At 38.4% G+C, this 19,345-nt stretch overlaps 1 protein-coding gene across 1 annotated transcript; it reads left to right on the top strand.

Annotated features, from left to right (window-relative positions):
* The first annotated feature begins 11,576 nt into the window (after positions 1–11,576).
* LOC114881280 lies at positions 11,577–13,198 on the top strand. Its single transcript, XM_029198020.2, has 3 exons — positions 11,577–12,821; positions 12,916–13,107; positions 13,160–13,198. The coding sequence occupies exons 1-3, from the start codon at positions 11,577–11,579 to the stop codon at positions 13,196–13,198; spliced, it is 1,476 nt and encodes a 491-aa protein (XP_029053853.1).
* Positions 13,199–19,345: the final 6,147 nt, after the last annotated feature.

Genomic DNA, 19,345 nt, shown 5'->3' with positions numbered 1-19,345 from the left:
TGGTTTATTACTAACTATTTTGGGTTTAATTTGTTTAATTGTAGATGGTTGTTTAGTCTTTTCTTTTTTAATTTTTATAGGTGTGATAGGTGCTGATAATGTGTCACTAGAAGTTTCTTTTTCGATTTTTCTTTTTATTATAGGAGATTTTTCTCTAGTTCCTGAGGAAGAATCGATTCTAGGTGGTTCTCTGAAGATGTGTTTAGGTAATATCGTTTCTTCATTGTAATCCTCGATTTCGTCTCCAACTATTACAGGTTCTTGAGCTATAGGTCGTTTCTGTGGGATAATGTATTTCTTTTCTTCTGGTGGTTGATGTACTTCAACTGTGATTTGTTCTTCGTTGGGTCTTTTCTTCTTTCTGATTTCTTTGGAGGAATAAATTTTTGTTCGTTTTCTTGGTTTTGGTGGCTCTTCAGATACATCTGTTTCATAATATTGGGATTCATCAGAGCTTGTATAATTTTCTTTTACTCTTTTTCTTGCTATTTTTCCTTCTTGAGATGGGCTTCTCTCTCGTACTTTATCTATTCGGTGTCTTTTTCTTATTTCGACATCTGTGGAGTCATCTCGTGGTCGTGTTAAATGTTTGTGGCTTATTTTCCTCTTCTTAATATCTCGTGAACTTAATGAGGTTGTTGGTCTTGGTCTTCTCGGATACTGATGCCATTCTTTCTTTTTTTTATGTTCTTCAGACTCAGTTGTAGTTGTTGGTCTGGGTCTGGTTGGATATTGGTGTGCTTCTTTTTTCTTTTTAAACTCCCTAGATTCTGATGTTGTTGTTAGCCTAGGACGAGTGGGATATTGGTGCCACTCCTTCTTCTTTTTGTGCTCTTTTGATCCAGACGTGGTAGACTGTCTTGGGCGAGTGGGATATTGATGCCACTCTTTTTTCTTCTTGTGTTCTTTTGATTCTGAAGTGGTTGTCGTCTGTCTGGGGCGAGTGGGATACTGGTGCCACTCTTTTTTCTTCTTGTGTTTTCCCGATTCCGAGGTGGTCGTTGTCTGTCTGGGGCGAGTGGGGTATTGGTGCCACTCTTTCCTTTTCTTACGCTTCTTCTTTGACCCAGACGTAGATGAGTGCAGCCTTTTAGCATGTATTTGTAGAGCGTTTATATCCTCGACAGGATTTCTTGAGAGAGCATCAGCGTTTATATTTTGTCTACCTGGTTTGTATTTAATTTCGTAATCGTATTCGCCCAATCTTAGTTTCCATCTCATAAGTCTCGATGTAGGATCTGAGAGACTGTTTAGCCAGATCAAAGGTTTGTGATCTGTGATTAGATAGAATTTTCTGCCGAAAATATATGGTCTAAAATGGTTTACTGCAAATATCACAGCAAGTAATTCCCTTTCTGTTGCGGAATATTGTGTTTCCGGCTTATTCATTACTCTTGACGCGTATGCTACCGGCTGATCTTTTCCTATCTCTCCTTGACTTAGGACCGCTCCTACTGCTGTTCCAGATGCATCAGTGGTTATATTGAATGGTCTCTCGAAGTCAGGATATTGTAGGATCGGTTCTTCGCATAGCACGTTTCTTAGGAATTCGAAAGCTTGCTGTTGCTGGCTGGAATACTCAAATTTTTGTTCCTTTTTTGTCAAATCTGATAATGGTTTAGCTATTTTAGAGAAGTTTTTAATAAAACGTCTGTAGTATCCACACAATCCCAGGAACTGTCTGATATTTTTGACAGTCTTCGAAATGGGGAATCTTTGGACTGCTTCGACCTTTGCTGGGTCAGGTTTTACACCGTCTTCTGTAATTATATGACCCAGGTATGCTACTTCTTTCTTCAGAAATTGGCATTTGTCCGGTTGCAAGCATAAGTTTGCTTCTCTAAGCTTTGCCATCATTCTGTTGACCTTTATTTCGTGCTCTCTTAATGAGCTTGCATAAATTACGATGTCATCGATGAACACGAATAATTCCAGTCCTTGTAATCCGTCTAGGACGTTGTTCATCAGGCGCTGGAACGTAGCTGCAGCACTTTTTAGTCCAAAAGGCATTCTGTTAAACTCGAAATGCCCGAATGGTGTTGAGAATGCTGTCTTATGCTTGTCTTCTGGATGCATTGGTGTTTGATGAAAACTAGATTTTAAATCAAACACGGAGAAGTACTTTGCGCTTCCCACTTGATCCAGGATATCCGTGATGTTTGGTAGTGGATAGGCATCGCTGATTGTTTTTTCATTTAGTTTTCGGAAGTCAATCACTAATCTCCAGCATTTGTTTCCCTGTGAATCTTGCTTCTTTGGTACTATCCATAAAAGGGAGTTAATTGGTGACGAGGAATGCTTGATGGTTCCTTTTTCCAGGAGATCATTAACTTGGTGATTGATCTCATCCTTCAACGCATGAGGATACCTGTATTGTTTAACATTTACAGGCATCTTATCCGTCGTGATGATCCTGTGGTAGATTTTATTTGTTGCTGGAAGTTTATCTCCGTCTATATAAAATCTGTCAGCGTGCTCTTGTATTATATCTTCTACGTTGGCGAACTCTTCTTGATTTAGATGATCTGTTTGTAATTTTTCCAGAATTTGCTGGGCTCGTTGAGGTTTTTGGTGAGCTGTATCTTCATCCTGTGGTGCCTCTTCGTATTGTTGTAATTCAACTGCTGGCATTTCGATTTCAATGTCCTCCGCTCCAACGTTGATTGCGTATAGAAATGCTATACCATCACGATTTGTAACTACAGCGTTTCCTAGATATAGTTGCGGGTGAAGCTGTAATTTTGGGACAAAACCAGTTTTGATTTCAGTATTTGATACTCTTATAGGTATCATGGTTTTTGTCCTAGATGGTATTATTATTGCTGATTGTTTAAATGGTATTATGTTGTTGTTCACGATTAATATTGATTTAGCATAATTGATGCTGGCTCCACTGGTTTTGAAATATTCTGTGCCTAAAATTCCATCGTGTTCAATCGGTAGTTCCTCGATGATGTGGAATATGGATTCTGTCTCCAGTATTTTTATTTTGACGTATCCTGTTGTGTAAATAGAGCTTTTAGTTATCCCGTTTAGTTGGAATATTATATCTGTATTTATAACTATTTCTTTTGAAATTGCTTGCTTTTTAATTATATTAATATCTGATCCCGTGTCGACCATGAATAAGGCTTGCTGATTTTTGAAACTTTCGCTTACTAGCTCGACACTGGTAGACTTATTTATTTCTCCTAAATTTAGGTACAAGTTTGCCTTCTTACGTACCTGTTGCACTTGAGGAGTTTGTTGGAGTCTTTGGTTTCTGTTACGTTCTTGATATGCTTTTTTCCGACACTCCTGAATTGTATGGCCGATGTTTTGGCAGAATTCGCAAATTGGAGGTCTGGTTTGTGTCCAATTTCGACCTTGCCTTTGCGTAGGCTGGTTTCTATAGGCCTGGGTTGGCTGCGTAAAGTTCTGAGGGACCCCCGGTCTTGCTGGTTGGTCCTTAAACCAACAGGTCTCCACGGTGTGCCCGGACCTCTGGCAGTGTTGGCAGTGTTTTGCCGTCCAGCGGGCCCTTGACACTGATTGTCCTTGGAATTGCTGACTGCAGCATACACTAGCATTATGCCCGTATCCAAGGCAGTTTTCGCATTGATTGGTCATAGCAAATCCTTGCGATAGCTTAGCCTTTGTCCGGCTTTCTATATTCTCTGCCTTGGCTACAATTGCTGCACTAATTGCTTCATCGAGACTGTTAAAATTTTGATTTTTCATCCGGCCATATACTTCCTGTTTTAAACCGGTGAGGAAAGCTTTGATTGTATTGTTTTCTGAGGATCGGTTGTATCCTTCGATGTTATCTGGGAACTCTATTTCGTTGCAGCTTTTAATTTGTAACAGAAGTCCTGAGACGCGGCTGCCGTAGTCCACGACTGCCTCAGTTGGTCCCTGTGCGATCCTTGCCATGTCGCCGCATAGCTGCATCGAAGTGAAGAGCGGTGCGAACCGTGATTTTACTACGGCAATCAGTTCCTCAATGGTGTCGTAGTCTCCGTTTAGTACCACTCTTGCTGCTTGCCCGTAGAACTTGTTCTTTATCAGCTGTACCAATCCGTACTCAGCATTAGGAGAGATTATATTCTTCGCTTTGAAACAGCTCTTTGCAAACTGGTAGACTGGTATGTTGCGGCCGTTGAATGCTGGTACGATGTCTGCTGCATCGCGAATACTGATCGGTCGGCTTCCTTCAGTCGATCCGTTAGCTGATCCGCTGGCTGATGCGCTGGCTGGTTAATCGGTTGTTCTGTTAGGCATCTTGATTTTTGCTTATTAATAATAGTATATGTATATATATATTTTTTTTCCTTTTTTTTTTTTTATTATTCCTCTATCTTAACTTTTATTTGTCTTTATCTATTTCTAGGTTGACCATTAATGTCCGCAGAGGTACGATTTCTCCTTACCACTCGAACAATCCCACCGCTGTCACCAAATTTTTATATCTATCTACGTGTAACGACCCAGAGTGAGTACGTCACTGCACCGACTTGTAGGGAGAGTGGTTCGCTTAGAAGGCGACTCGTATTCTGTGTGTTAGGGATTATAGGTTCGTGTGGTGTGCGGTTAAGGAGTGAAATCCAAACACTAATGTGCTAGAAACTAATGGAAATTGTTTATTCAAAAATAAAAGGTAAGTGAATATTAAATTATAAAACAAAATCGCTAGTATCACAATAAGTGCGGCTAGAAATAGGAATACAATAAAAAATTATAATTCGTTCGCCCTAGATTGGGAATACAATAAGAAATATGCAATTAGTAATTAATATATGTAAGTAGAAATTAATAATAAGTAATTAATTGTAATAATTAATTATAATCGATAGCGCTAAAGCGAATGTGGCTTAGTCTTCATGTACAGTCAATACTCTGTTTAATTTTCAATAATGACTATAGAAACTAAATTCCAGAGGTTTGTGCTAGACTATTAGAATCAAGTTAATCTTTCCTATGGGTCGCAATCGGTTTCTGGTTATACCAGAGCTGTGTTAATCGCAGGCCGTTCAAGGAGCTCCGCTCCTCGCTAGCTCTTTACACTTAAATGTTGGCTTAGCGTAACACCTGTGTAACACGTTGCGTACCGAGGATAGGAGGTCCACTGATCTGTAGTACTGCACGCCACCAGTGGAAGAGTAGGAAATAGCTGTAATTCGCGCTCTATCGCTGCCTAAATAGTTCAGCGCAAGCTTTTCTCTACTGTTCAGAGTATTGTCTACTTCAGACCGAGGCCTGAGAAGATCTACTTGAAACCGTGCGGAACGCCTCTATTTATACTCAGATCTTGCTGAGTCGACACTTTTTTTTCGCATAGAGTTCTTGGGGTAGCTGGGTTTTCCCCATCACGTGGTGGTCCAGCATCCCCACTCTAGAATTCTACCCCACTGTGTTCACTGGGGTTGCGCTGGCGCGTGCGCGGTCAGACGTCGATAAATGATCGATAACTGTTTTACCGTCTGACTTATCGACTAAACTTTTACTCAGTTATCGACGAAAATGAAAATGTTTATTACAAAAAATTTTATACATTAAATATTAACAATAAAATAAAATAAAATACTCTGTATGAAATATAAAAATTAGTTATAATAAATAAAATGACATTAAAAAGATATTACGTTTGATTATCGGGTCGTTATACAATTAACCAATAAGAACGGTAAACAACCTTACGGCATCCTACAAATACTGCTCGTTCCACTAAAAAGTGTGAAATAAAATAATTTTTAACAAAAAATACAACCGACTTCGAAATGCACTAAAAAGTGTTACGTCGCGAGCGAGATACGGCGCGCGACGTACAAAAATAAAAAAAAATAAAAATTAATGATTGATACGCAGATGAGAACGGTATTATCGCTGCCACCAGTCCCAGTCGCGCTCGACGATGTTGGGTCGATAACGATTGGAACAATTTAAAAAATGAATCGAAAATTTAAAATAAGATTCTGAATTTATTAATTGAGTTCGTCAATGCTCTGGTCCCATACGGGCCCCACGTGTGAATTCGTGCAAAAAGGTAGGCGTATTAATAAAGGAAATGAAAAGGGTATTTGAATGCAAATGATTAGAAATAGAATATAGGTAAGATGTGTATAATTCTGAGAAAAATAATTACAACAAAACGGTTCGGTTAACAAAATGTACGAGCTGTATGGAATATATGAATAAAATGTTAGAAAATAATATGTTAGTATTATTGATTTGATTTGATTTGATTTAAATGATTTGAGTCATTTGAATCGAAACACTCTCGACACTCTGCCTCGTTACGCGGAGGAACTTTGCCGAGCAATCTTATTACACGATCCCGTAAACAACTCTGTCTCTACGCGAACACGGGCTCCCCGTCACGTACCTTACGATTTTTCGACGAAGAGTGATTTGCCTCAGTCAAGCGATCGCATCTCAGGGTTCGACCCGCGATCATGGGCCCAAAGTGGGGACATCATTTGGCAAATCAGGATACGTGTCGAAGGGGAAGGCCCGCGCGTATTGGTTTTGTCTAGGCGCGTTTCCCGAGTTCTCATCCCTTCTTGACCTTCTTCTGACTCTGTCTCATGGTTGACCATCTTTCTCTTTTACCCCTACAGCGCTTCGTGAATTTCGTGCGTCGCAATTTCTATGCCTTCTAGAATCTTCGAAATACTTCTATTTGATCTTATTCGTTTCTTAATTAATTAACGAAGCTTTTAGGAACGAACTCTGGTATCGATTACCGTTTTATTTATGTTAATTGTTATAATATTCGCGTAGATAATAGTATTAGGGCTTTTTAATTTGTTCGGCGTATTTTATAATCGATGTTCGTTTCATTATACGCATTTTCCGGCTTCCGTGACAAGGAAATTGATGTTTTACTTTTAATTAAATTCGGAAGCATTCTATTCGCATTTTTAACGCAAGCTCACGCATTGAATAATATATATATATGTACGTTAACATATTCTTGGAATTTATTCCAGAACATTGCTTGTAGATGCTTGGCAGTTTTTGTTGCCTATTCGTGACGATACGCGTTTACGATCCCCGTCGACCGTTGTCTCGAACGTTCCTAAACGTTCGTCGACGTTTTCAAACTCTCAGTGGTTGTCAGGCAAACCTCGTATTTCATTCCTATTCAGATCGTTTCATATTATTCAGACAAATCACTTTCATACTTTATTGCACTCATTCTCCCGTGGAAGGACCGGCTGACGCATGCATTACAGATATGAGAGCAGAGATGGGCATTATCTAGATAAAAAATTATTTAAATGGCAAGTCGAATAAAAGATACTTTATTCTTATCCGTTATTCGAAGTTCGAATAATCACGAAGTATCTTATCCGAAGCGCCACGGATGAACTAATTTATTCGACGAGAATTTATCCGACGGACCAAAGATACTTTTTTTATTCGAAGGTTTTTCACTCTGAGCTTCGAATAATTTTTTCATCTTCATCTGTGTCTCTATTCGAAGTTCGAATAACCGAAAAGTATCTTATCCGAAGCGTTACGGATAAACCAGTTTATTCGACGGGAAGTTATCCGAAGCGCTTAAAGTTACTTTTTATCCGACTTCGAAAAGGAGGAGGATACTCAATTCGATGAGTATATATTTTTTTTTTTTTTTTTTTTTTTCTGGCTTTGTTCACCGATTACGCCGAGACGGATAGACCAATCGGAACGAAACCTTTTGCATCTTGTAGGATATGTCTTCCGATTGGTCCCGTTGAAAAAACATTTTGCATTTTTTCATTCCGAACGCTTTTTATTGCAAAAAAACGTGCTATTTCATGTACGTGCGGTATACGTTCGCAGATTACTCCGAGGCGAATGGACCAATCGGAATGAAACTTTATGCGTCTTGTACAGTACAACTCCCCATTGGTCCCGTAAAACAAATATTTTGCATTTTTTTATTCCCAACGACTTTTTTTTCTAAATGTACGTTCACTGATTACTCCGAGACGGATGGACCAATCGGAATGAAATCTTTTGCGTCTTGTAGGATATGTTTTCCCATTGGACCCGTTGTAAAAACATTTCGCATTTTTTTATTCCGAACGGTTTTCATTATTGCAAAATAAAAACGGGAAGTTTGTAATCTCAACATAAAATGACTTCAATGATCCTTTAATATATTGTCGGGAGCATGATTCTGAACAACTTTTTCATTATGCATAATTAACGGAAACCTTTAGTTTTCGAGATATTCGTGAAAAACTATTGTTATTTTTTCTGCCTTTGTTCGCCGATTATTCCGAGACGGATGGACCAATTGGAACGAAACCTTTTGCGTCTTCTAAAGTATGTCCCCCGATTGGTCCCGTTAAAAAAACATTCTATATTTTTTCATTCCGAACGGTTTTTATTGCAAAAAACGTACTATTTCATGTACGTGCGGTGTATGTTCACCGATTATTCTGATATGGATGGATCAATTGGAATGAAACTTTTTGCATCTTGTACAGTACAATTCCCCATTGGTCCCGTAAAAAAAATATTTTGCATTTTTTTATTTCTAACGACCTTTTTTTGTAAATGTGCGTTCGCTGATTACTCCGAGACGGATGGACCAATCGGAATGAAATCTTTTGCGTCTTGTAGGATATGTCTTCCGATTGTTCCCATTATAAAAACATTTCGCATTTTTTTATTTCGAACGGTTTTCATTATTGCAAAATACGTTCTGGTTCAAGGAATGCACCGATTGCGATGAAAGATTTCACATTTCGTAGATCATTCCACGATGATTCCATTTCCCAAAATTTATTTAACTTCTTATTGTTAATAACTATTGTTATTATAATAAAAAGCCTATTCTTTAGGGTTACCCTCCAAGGAATATACCGATCGCGATTTTTCAAACTTGTCCCTGCAAGTAAACTTCGAATACTGCTCGTTCCACTAAAAAGTGTGAAATAAAATAATTTTTAACAAAAAAAAAAATCCGACTTCAAAATGCACTAAAAAGTATAAAATAATTTCCATTTCATTTATATCTGTATTCCACAGCTATTAATACAATCTACTTAATCATTAAATAGGATACTAAATATATTTCAAAGTTTTCGGAGGCGGCGCAAAATTAAAAATACCCGAACAAACGGTGCTGCCAATAACGATTTGATTGTGGTATGGCAAACTTGGTAATTAATAAGTCGTAAGAGCAAAATTATAGGTCCGGTTGAAAACATTTGTAATTGTAACGATTGTATGAGAAATTGTCAGCACTCCTGATGGACATGCACTATACTGCAGTTTACAAGAGACCATACTTAACTCGTGCCGCTCACTAGGTCTAGAGAGATTTTTAATGACGTGTGTTATTCCCCTCTCCAGCTTGCTTCTTATTATACCTTGCGATCATATAAATGGTGGGCAGAAATATATGACGTACGATAATTGAAAAGCGGTGATGATATTGTAAAGTTTCACGATGCAATGAAAATTCTATTATTTTCCGGAAAAAAATGATGTGAACGCAAAGTTAGAAGCAAGCTGTAAAGGGGAATCACACGCACTATTAAAAATTTCCCTAGACCTCAGTAGGTCACTAGCTGCGCGACTTAAGTGCGGTCACTCGTGAACTGCAGTATAGTTAATTCGTAATGGGTATATTGATTCCCACTGAATATTGTTTACTTGAAATTATCAAATGGGTCATTTGTCACTGGTTGCCGACACCTGAACTAGGATCTTCCCAGTAGAGGAAAAGTTTTTAATTTTGCGCTGCCTCCGAAAACTTTGAAATATATTTAGTATCCTATTTAATGATTAAGTAGATTGTATTAATAGCTGTGGAATACAGATATAAATGAAATGGAAATTATTTTATACTTTTTAGTGCATTTTGAAGTCGGATTTTTTTTTTTGTTAAAAATTATTTTATCTTATTCGAAGGCCTTACCCTCTGAGCTTCGAATAATTTTTTCTGTTTTATCTGTATCTTTATTCGAAGCTCGGATAGTTTCGGCAGGTACCTGTTGGGTCCTTCAAGGGCCGAGGCGAGCGAAGCAACGCAGCGGTCCCCTCGTACAGAATTCGCTTCGCCACGTGCCACCACTTTTACATTTCATAAAGTTCTTTATTTCCCATCTTATCGATATGGAAGTAACATTAATGGATTTCTAGCATTCTTCCGATGAAAGTGTTAAAATATCGTGCAAATCGGACAACTTTTAACGAACTTGACTTTAAATTCTGGAAATCAATTTTTCGTGTAATTTCGTTAATTATAGTCCGAATTAAATCGAATTGAGTACTATTTTTATCGGGAAAACACATGGAGTCAATTGATGACACTTTCGCAAAGATCCGATGATTTATCATGATCCATTGCTTAATGACTTGTGCTCTCCTTGTCGTTTATGGCCCCATTAATGTCGGGTGTCGAGCGCTCGGTTGCAAAGGGTCCCAGGTCCTGTAGTACATTGACTTTGGTAGTAGAGTATTAAGTTTTCGAGCGCTAATTCCCTTATTGCATCCGACCCTTCAATCGGACCTTACACTCAGGTGATCATAAACACTCTTCAGGAGCATCGCCTTTCTCACAAATGGTACACAGATGTGGACCTTACACTCAGGTGATCATAAACACTCTTCAGGAGCATCGCCTTTCTCACAAATGGTACACAGATGTGGACCTTACTCTCAGGTGATCATAAACGCTCTTCAGGAGCGTCGCCTTCCTCACAAATGGTACACAGATGTGGACACTTGGGAACATGCGGAAAACTCCTGAATTCCTTTTTAGCATTTTTAGCAACCTTTGAAGCATTACCTTGATAGAGTAGGGATAGATGTGGAAGAAATGCAGTTACAAGAATCCTAGAATCAGTCTTAGGACAGCGACAGCAATCGTCACCAGAGCATCGTTCGAGCATTTCAGAGTTGTAGAGACAGTTTATTACAGTTAACATAGTTACTTTAGTTTACTTTAGTGTAACATAGTTACTTTAGTTTAATTAAGTGTAACATAGTTACTTTAGTTTAATTAAGTGTAACATAGTTACTTTAGTTTACTTTAGTGTAACATAGTTAGTGTAGTGTATTATAGTTAAAGTCTAGCGTAATATAAACATTTTACAATGAGTGACACTGAGTGCCAAACGCAGGACAGTTATATTGCTAGTGCATCTCAGGAGTCGACATCGACTTTAGATGAAAATTCTCTCCCGGAAGTAAAAATACCGAATATTTTGAAGGGAAAATATTTCTCATTCATACCCGAGAAATCCAGTGATGACTGTGCTGTTGCCTTGTGCAAATTGTGCCTACCGGGAGGAAAGGAAATCAAGGGACATGTATCGTCAACCTCTAATTTTCGCTCACATTTAAAGCGAAAACATACTGCACAGTTTGAGGAATATTGTTCAGAATCGGCAAAGAAGAAACGAATATTTGGAAATAGTCAAACTGTGAAGAATGGAAATCAAAATCAATTTGAAGTCGATGTCGCGAGATACGTAATTAATTCAATGATACCGCTGAAATCGGTAGAGGATCCGTACTTTCGCCGAATATTTGAGAATCTGGGAGTAGCAACAAAAATAAGTCGACGCGGACTGGGGAGAACAATTTCCAAAATGTACGTGGACAATATGTGTGACGTAAAAGAAGAATTGAAGACCGTTGAATTTGTCTGTACGACTGCAGATATTTGGTCAGGAAGACGACGGAGCTTCTTTGGTGTTACAGCCCATTGGATCACACCAAATTTAAAAAGGAAATCAGCAGCTTTAGCTTGTCGCCGCTTTCCTGGTATGCATGCTTTCGATAAAATCACCGAACTTTTACATAATATACATGCAGAATTCGGATTAAACGGTGAAAAAATTGTTGCGACTATCACTGATAATGCCAGCAATTTCGCAAAGGCATTTAAGATATTCGGTGTGAAGGAAACGTCGATCGAACCTGAAGCTGAAGAGGATTACACGAGTGCTTCCTCCTCTGATTCTTCCACTGAAGAAGACGACGAAGAAGAAGAAAGTGCGATAAATAAATGTGGTGTTATCGACTTATTACCACGTCATATTCGATGCTCGGCACACACATTGAATTTGTGTGCTACGACGGACATGATGCAAGCAATTAAAAAAAATGAAGGTTTGTCCATCATTCATAATGATTTGTTGCACAAATGCAACATATTTTGGAAGGCAGCGATGAGGCCGAAATCCGCTGAAGTAATACAGCAAACAATTGGTCATGCATTAAAACGACCCGGCGAAACACGCTGGAATTCTTTGTACGATTCCCTCAAGCAGATTGTACAAATCAAGGACAAACTGAATGATCTGGGAAAATCTTTAGGATTTAAAAACAGCTTAAAGGAAAACGATTTCATTTATTTGGAAGAACATTTAGAGTGTACCGCGCCGATTGCGGAAGCAATCGACATTTTACAAGCCGATAATATTTTCTATGGAACACTATTACCGTGCTTACTATCCTTAGATAGAAAACTAACGAAATTGGCAGATTCACAATGGAAATTTTGCGGACCAATAAGCATATGTCTCCGTGACAGTTTTCAAAGGAAGTTCATTGCTTACTTGAAATTTTTGAAGCCGGAGGCAGATTATGCTGCCCTGGCAGCACTAACGCATCCCCAATTTAAAAATAAGTGGCTGAAATTCATTCTGGAATATCATCGGAACAGACTGCTGGATCTCTTCAAAAATGCTATAGCTACAGAACTTCAATGCAATGAGGAATATGTAATAAGTACGCCACAACCATCGTCTACTCAGGACAATTGTTTTGATTTTGAAGACGATACTACGCAAAACGTAGCTACAGAATATTCTGCCAAAGCAGAACTTGAAGTGAGTAGTACTTTCAATCATTCAGTATCATTTTTTTATCCTCTATCATTTATTTACAAGTATCATTTTTTTATGATTTATCATTTACTTACAGGTATTACACTTTTTTCAAGAAAGAAGTACAGAATACACTATCCTGGAAAAATATGCTGCTATAAAAAAGATATTCTTGAAATTTAATACTCCACTACCATCGTCGGCTCCTGTGGAGAGATTATTTTCATACGCCACAATTACAAATTCTCCAAAGGCCAACAGATTATCAGATAGCATGTTTCAACGGAGAGTAATTTTGAAATCCAATTTAAAAAACTTTAAATTTGATTGATGCTCTGCAGCCAAAGACAATGGGATCCTTTACAGGACCTGGGACCTGATAATTATAATTAATGTAGTTGAACTGTTTAAATAAAATACGTCTTCCAGTTTGTAATCAGAGTTAATTTATTTGTGAGCACAGTCGTAATATGCGAATCGCTGAATCACGCTCTTTCTCGTCCAAGTATTTTCCCCATTTTCTACAGATCGCTCTCATATCTTGTTCCTTCTTTGCTAGTATTACTATGTTATCCACGGACGATAGCGAATGCATTTTCCTATTCCCTACTTTTATGCCTCCCCATCCAGCTTTGTTCAATTCAGTTTCCAGATCTGCCAGGAATATTGTGAATAGTGTGGGACTTAGGATACAGACAAGGATGTACGTATTTGTAGTCATTTAAAACCATAAATCAGTTGTAGACCTCAGAACTAGGCAGACCTGCATCCTTGCCTTTCGATGGACCACTCTGTCTGACTAACGTTGTTCGGGTTGTACGGTATTTTTGGGACACTGTATATTTATCACTATTGCGATTAATGATCTTCTGAAATGTTTTTAACCCTTTTATTACTTACTTTTCAAGAAATATAAATTAAAAGCATCATAATATTATTTTAATTACAAAATATTAAATACTTTTAAAACACTCATATTATTTTTTGTATATACGATTGGAAAATTTAATTCATATTTATAATTTTGGTAATAATTTTTTACAAATAAATATTTTATAAAAAACTTGAGAAATGTGGGGACACGAAAAATTGATTTCCAAAATTTAAAATCAAGTTCGTTAAAAGTTGTCCGATTTGCACGATATTTTAACACTTTCATCGGAAGAATGCTAGAAATCCACTAATGTTACTTCCATATCGATAAGATGGGAAATAAAGAACTTTATGAAATGTAAAAGTGGTGGCACGTGGCGAAGCGAATTCTGTACGAGGGGACCGCTGCGTTGCTTCGCTCGCCTCGGCCCTTGAAGGACCCAACAGGTACCTGCCGAAACTATCCGAGCTTCGAATAAAGATACAGATAAAACAGAAAAAATTATTCGAAGCTCAGAGGGTAAGGCCTTCGAATAAGAAAAGTAACTTTAAGCGCTTCGGATAAGATACTTTTCGGTTATTCGAACTTCGAATAGAGACACAGATGAAGATGAAAAAATTATTCGAAGCTCAGAGTGAAAAACCTTCGAATAAAAAAAGTATCTTTGGTCCGTCGAATAAATTAGTTCATCCGTGGCGCTTCGGATAAGATACTTCGTGATTATTCGAACTTCGAATAACGGATAAGAATAAAGTATCTTTTATTCGACGAAGTTCCAATACAATTTTGAGCTTTTATTCGAACTTTTTTAGTCGGAACTTTGAAGTATCTCGATATATCTCGAAAACTACAAATCTGACCAAAAACTTTCATACAACATAAATAGTAGGAAATTTAATTTCCTACAAAAAAGGTCTCTTAACATTTTGCGATAGCTCGCACCGTTGCCGAGATATTTGCAGATTTACCTCAAGGAAAGGGGCGTCACGCACATATTCCGAGATATTTCTTCTTCTTGCTTTTCTTCTTCTGCACAGCTGCGCTGGAAGTGGCATTTGCAGCTTGGAATAGAGCAGAGTTACCTCAAATAAATAGGCCACTGTGTCTCTGCATCTTTATAACGTGTGCACGTGTACGAATTTCGCAATTCAAACTCGTACGAATATCTCGGTCGGTAACATGGGTCGATAATCCCGTCGTCAGCAAATAAGTAAAAGTAATCGCTTCTGCGCTGTCTAACCACCGACCCGAGCGCTCGCCAAAATTAAAACTCGTAAATTCGAACCGTTACGGCATTAATGCGAAAGCAATTCAGAGAGCGATTAACAAGCGACAACAACGACCAAGAGCTTTATCTTTCCTCGAGTTTGGAGCATTATTAATTTCAATTCAGTGCCTTGCACCGCGAAGTGTGTGAATCGTGTAATCCCAAATTAAAACACAAGTATGACTTTTGTTGTGCTTAATTCACGACTCATTGTGTAAAAATTATAAGTTATACACAATTAATGACCGCTAACCTGTGTCGTTCATCTTCTCCTCCACGCCCACGTCTTTGAAAAGACGGAATCCACGCCTTTTCCGAAAACTCTAATTCTCGCCGAGAACACATTATTTCTAATGTGGATATAGTAATAATGATATTGTTATTAAATGTAGACTGATCTGTAGGAAGGTATCAGTATATTTCATTATATCTAATGTAGATATACTAATAATGCTATTGTTATTAAATGTATATTACATATCTAATTCAGATATGGTAATAATGATATTGTTATTAAATGTATATTACCTATCTAATGCTGATATAGTAATAATGATATTGTTATTAAATGTATATTACATATCTAATGCAGATATAATAGTATTGATATTGTTACTAAATGTACATTGATCTGTAGGAAGGTTGTGACGGCGAGAAGGAAGGTATTTTAAATAAAACCACACCCGACGGAGTCTGTATGATAACTGCTTTATTTCTTTCTGCGTCGTCCTGTCGCACGGTTAGATGATCTCTTTATGCCGACGAGGCATTCGCGGAACGGATGTAAGGAGACACAGGATGGGTACCGTGCTGATTAAGGGAGGGGCCCCCCCCCCTCACAAGGTATCAATATATTACATTACATGTAATGTAGATATAGTAATAATGATATTGTTATTAAATGTATATTACATATCTAATGCAGATATAGTAATAATGCTATTGTTACTAAATGTACATTGATCTGTAGGAAGGAATCAGTATATTCCATTACATCTAATGTAGATATACTAATAACGATATTGTTATTAAATGTCTATTACATATCTAATGTAGATATAGTAATAATGCTATTGTTACTAAATGTACATTGATCTGTAGGAAGGTATCTGTATATTACATTATATCTAATGCACATATAGTAATAATGATATTGTTATTAAATGTACATTGATCTGTAGGAAGGAATCAGTATGTTACATTACATCTAATGTAGATATACTAGTAATGATATTGTTATAAATGTCTATTACATATCTAATGCAGATATAGTAATAATGATATTGTTATTAAATGTACATTGATCTGTAGGAAGGTATCAGTATGTTACATTATATCTAATGTAGATATAGTAGTAATGATATTGTTATATCGTTGGCCTAGCGGACAGCTGACAGCAGCTGACAGTTTGAGAAAATAAACACTCTCGGTTTCGACAGGAGCATAACAAAACCTACCTCTGTGTTTCGCTAGAAAATTTTGAAATATTGGAGATTATCAAAAAAAAAGAATTGTAACTGGCACAATATATTGTCGGATTACATGTAATTAATATTATCTAGTACAATTGTCAAGAAATTTAGTGAGTTCCGTTTCGTAAGATTTTAGGATATATTTGCCTATGGTGAAATAAAACTAATTCATAGTAATTGAATTTCCTTTTCTATCTTTTCTCCATAAGTCTTCTTTGAACAAGATCGTTTCTAAATGTTTTAATACCTTTTCTGATTGGATTGAGTATTGGAATATTTCAGTTGGACTGTTGTAGTCGGATAAAATGAATTTGGGATTAGTAAATACAATACAAGTGATACAAAATAGATGAAAGTGAAGAGTGAAGTAATTACAACAATATTACAACTTCTTTTTTTATTTATGTATTTTTACTCGACAAAAGTATTTATTTACAGCTAGAAGAAGACAATGCGAACTGTAAATTAAATTCTATATTAAGGAAATTGGAACAGGAAATTACAAATTAAGTCTCATTTTCTCCTATTAATTTATTTATTTAAAATATTCTGACACTATGATCTACAACACAAACTTATCTAATTTAATAATCCTCTTTTTTGATAATTTGTTCAATGTATCTATCAAAATCTTCTACTGCATAATTTTTTGGTTGTAAGTTTCTCATCAATGTATGAATAAATGCTGAAAATAAAGAAGAAGAAATCATATTACTATTATTGATACATTGTACTCAAAAACATTAATTTGAAATAAAGAATGTATTGAAACAAATATGGTTTAATATTTCTTTTACCTTAAACATATTTTCTGATATATCCTGCGAGAAAGTAATTGCATCCGCTTTCAGGGTACATTTTTCTTATTTGTCCTATTATTTTATTCCAGGACACGCTCAACTTTTCAACCATATCAGCCACGCAGCGCACGCAGTTTACAAAACGCCTCATTCTCTCCGAAGTGGCTCAACTCTTTGATCCACTCGGTTTTGTTGCACCTGTAATTATCAGAGCTAAAATTCTTATTCAAGAGCTTTGGTTACAGGAACTCAGTTGGGACGACACGCACCGTCCACGGGTACCCAAGTTTCGCTTGTCTGCTCGAAAACGCGAGTGACACCACTCAAACGTCTGACCATCCCGAGGTTGGAACTTACCGCAGCGCTGCTACTCTCTAAACTGATACGACATGTTCACGCTACTTTGAACATGACCGTCTCTCAGACGTTTTTGTGGACGGATTCAGAAGTCACGCTTGCATGGATCAAAACGCACCCCTCCAAATGGATGGATTACGTTCACAACAGGGTAATCCAGATCCAGGAGATTACGCAGAACTTTCACTGGTGGCATGTACCAGGATCATCGAATCCAGCTGACTGCGCGTCAAGAGGCATGACGACAGAACAGCTTCAACAGCACTCGCTTTGGTGGACAGGACCACCCTGGATCACGCAAACGCAGAACGCATGGCCCACTCAGACCAGTGTCGACGCAGACGAGCTAGGAGCTCCAGAAGCTCGTGCTGCGGTTTCACTGCACACGTCTAACGCAAACGTAAAGGAATATTCATGGGATTTGATCTATAAATATTCTTCTTTTCGCAGATTACTCAGAATTACATCTCTCTGCCTCAAATTCGTGGACAAGCTGCTAAAAAGACAGGACGCTTCGCCCACACACGCTATCTCAGCAGCTGATATGGAAAGGGCCAGAATCTACTGGATTCAGGCCACGCAGTCCACATTCTGTCAAAACGAACTCGTTGCACTCGCCAAAGGAACAACGCTTCCATCGACGCATCCGTTCACGAGGCTCACCGCTTACCTCGACCATCAAGGAATCGCCAGGGTAGGCGGACGCCTCCGACATTCAGAACTCTCGCACGATGGCAAACACCCTGTCATTTTGCCTCGTGATTCACGACTCTCTGCACTTCTCATCGACCACGCACATCTTCAGACCATGCATGGAGGTACGCAATCCACCCTCGCTTTTCTCAGACAACGCTACTGGATTCTCGGTGGACGAGCTCCAGTGAAAACACATATCCTGCGGTGCGTGAAGTGCGCTCGGCAGAGGGGGATCCGTGCTCATCAACTGAAGGACCAACTACCTTTTTGTCGGGTCACTCCATCGCGCCCATTCACACACACACTGGTGTGGACTACGCAGGACTACTCACGCTGAAGACTTGGAAAGGCAGAGGAGCCAGGACATAGAAAGGGTGGATTTGTGTATTCGTCTGCTTCGCAACATCAGCTGTACACTTGGAAGTTGTCACCGACTACTCAGCCGACGCGTTCATCGCAGCCTATCGCAGATTCGCAGCAAGGAGAGGAACTGCAGCCTCTCTCTACTCAGATTGCGGCACCAACTTCCAAGAAGCGGACGCGCAGTTAAAAAAGCAGTTCAAGGACAGCACACGCGAAAATCAAGACATTGCAGCTCTACTCGCCAAGGATGGTGCGCAGTGGCACTTCAACCCTCCTGCCGCTCCACACATGGGTGGAAAATGGGAGGCAGTGGTCAAATTCCATCTGAAGAGGACGATTGGAGATGCTTTATTGACATTCGAGGAATCAATAACATTGCTCGCGCAGATCGAAGCCATCCTCAATTCAAGACCGGTGGAACCACTCAGCGATGATCCAGACGACATCTCAGCCCTCTCAGCAGGACATTTCCTGATCGGATCGCAGATTAACGCAGTGCCAGAGTCCACGCTTCTAAACGTCGCAGTCAACCGGTTATCAAGATGGTAATTTCTTTAGCAGCGCCTCCAACAATTTTGGAGACTATGGTCCACGCAGTATCTTCAACGACTCCAAGCAATTTCGAAGTGGCATCACCAGTCAAATGAGATCAAGGTAGGCACTCCTGTACTTATTACTGATGAACGCTTGCCCCCAGG

Source organism: Osmia bicornis, unplaced genomic scaffold (genome assembly GCF_907164935.1).
Source record: "Osmia bicornis bicornis unplaced genomic scaffold, iOsmBic2.1, whole genome shotgun sequence".
Taxonomy (NCBI): domain Eukaryota; kingdom Metazoa; phylum Arthropoda; class Insecta; order Hymenoptera; family Megachilidae; genus Osmia; species Osmia bicornis.
The sequence above is the reverse complement of the archived record's forward strand: the minus strand, read 5'-3'. Positions and strand labels throughout refer to the sequence as shown.

Coding starts and splice junctions, on each gene's coding strand:
- LOC114881280 (XM_029198020.2), top strand. CDS start 11,577: ATGTACGTGGACAATATGTGTGACGTAAAAGAAGAATTGAAGACCGTT. Junction 12,822..12,915: donor CTGCCAAAGCAGAACTTGAA/GTGAGTAGTACT, acceptor ATTTACTTACAG/GTATTACACTTTTTTCAAGA. Junction 13,108..13,159: donor ATAGCATGTTTCAACGGAGA/GTAATTTTGAAA, acceptor GATGCTCTGCAG/CCAAAGACAATGGGATCCTT.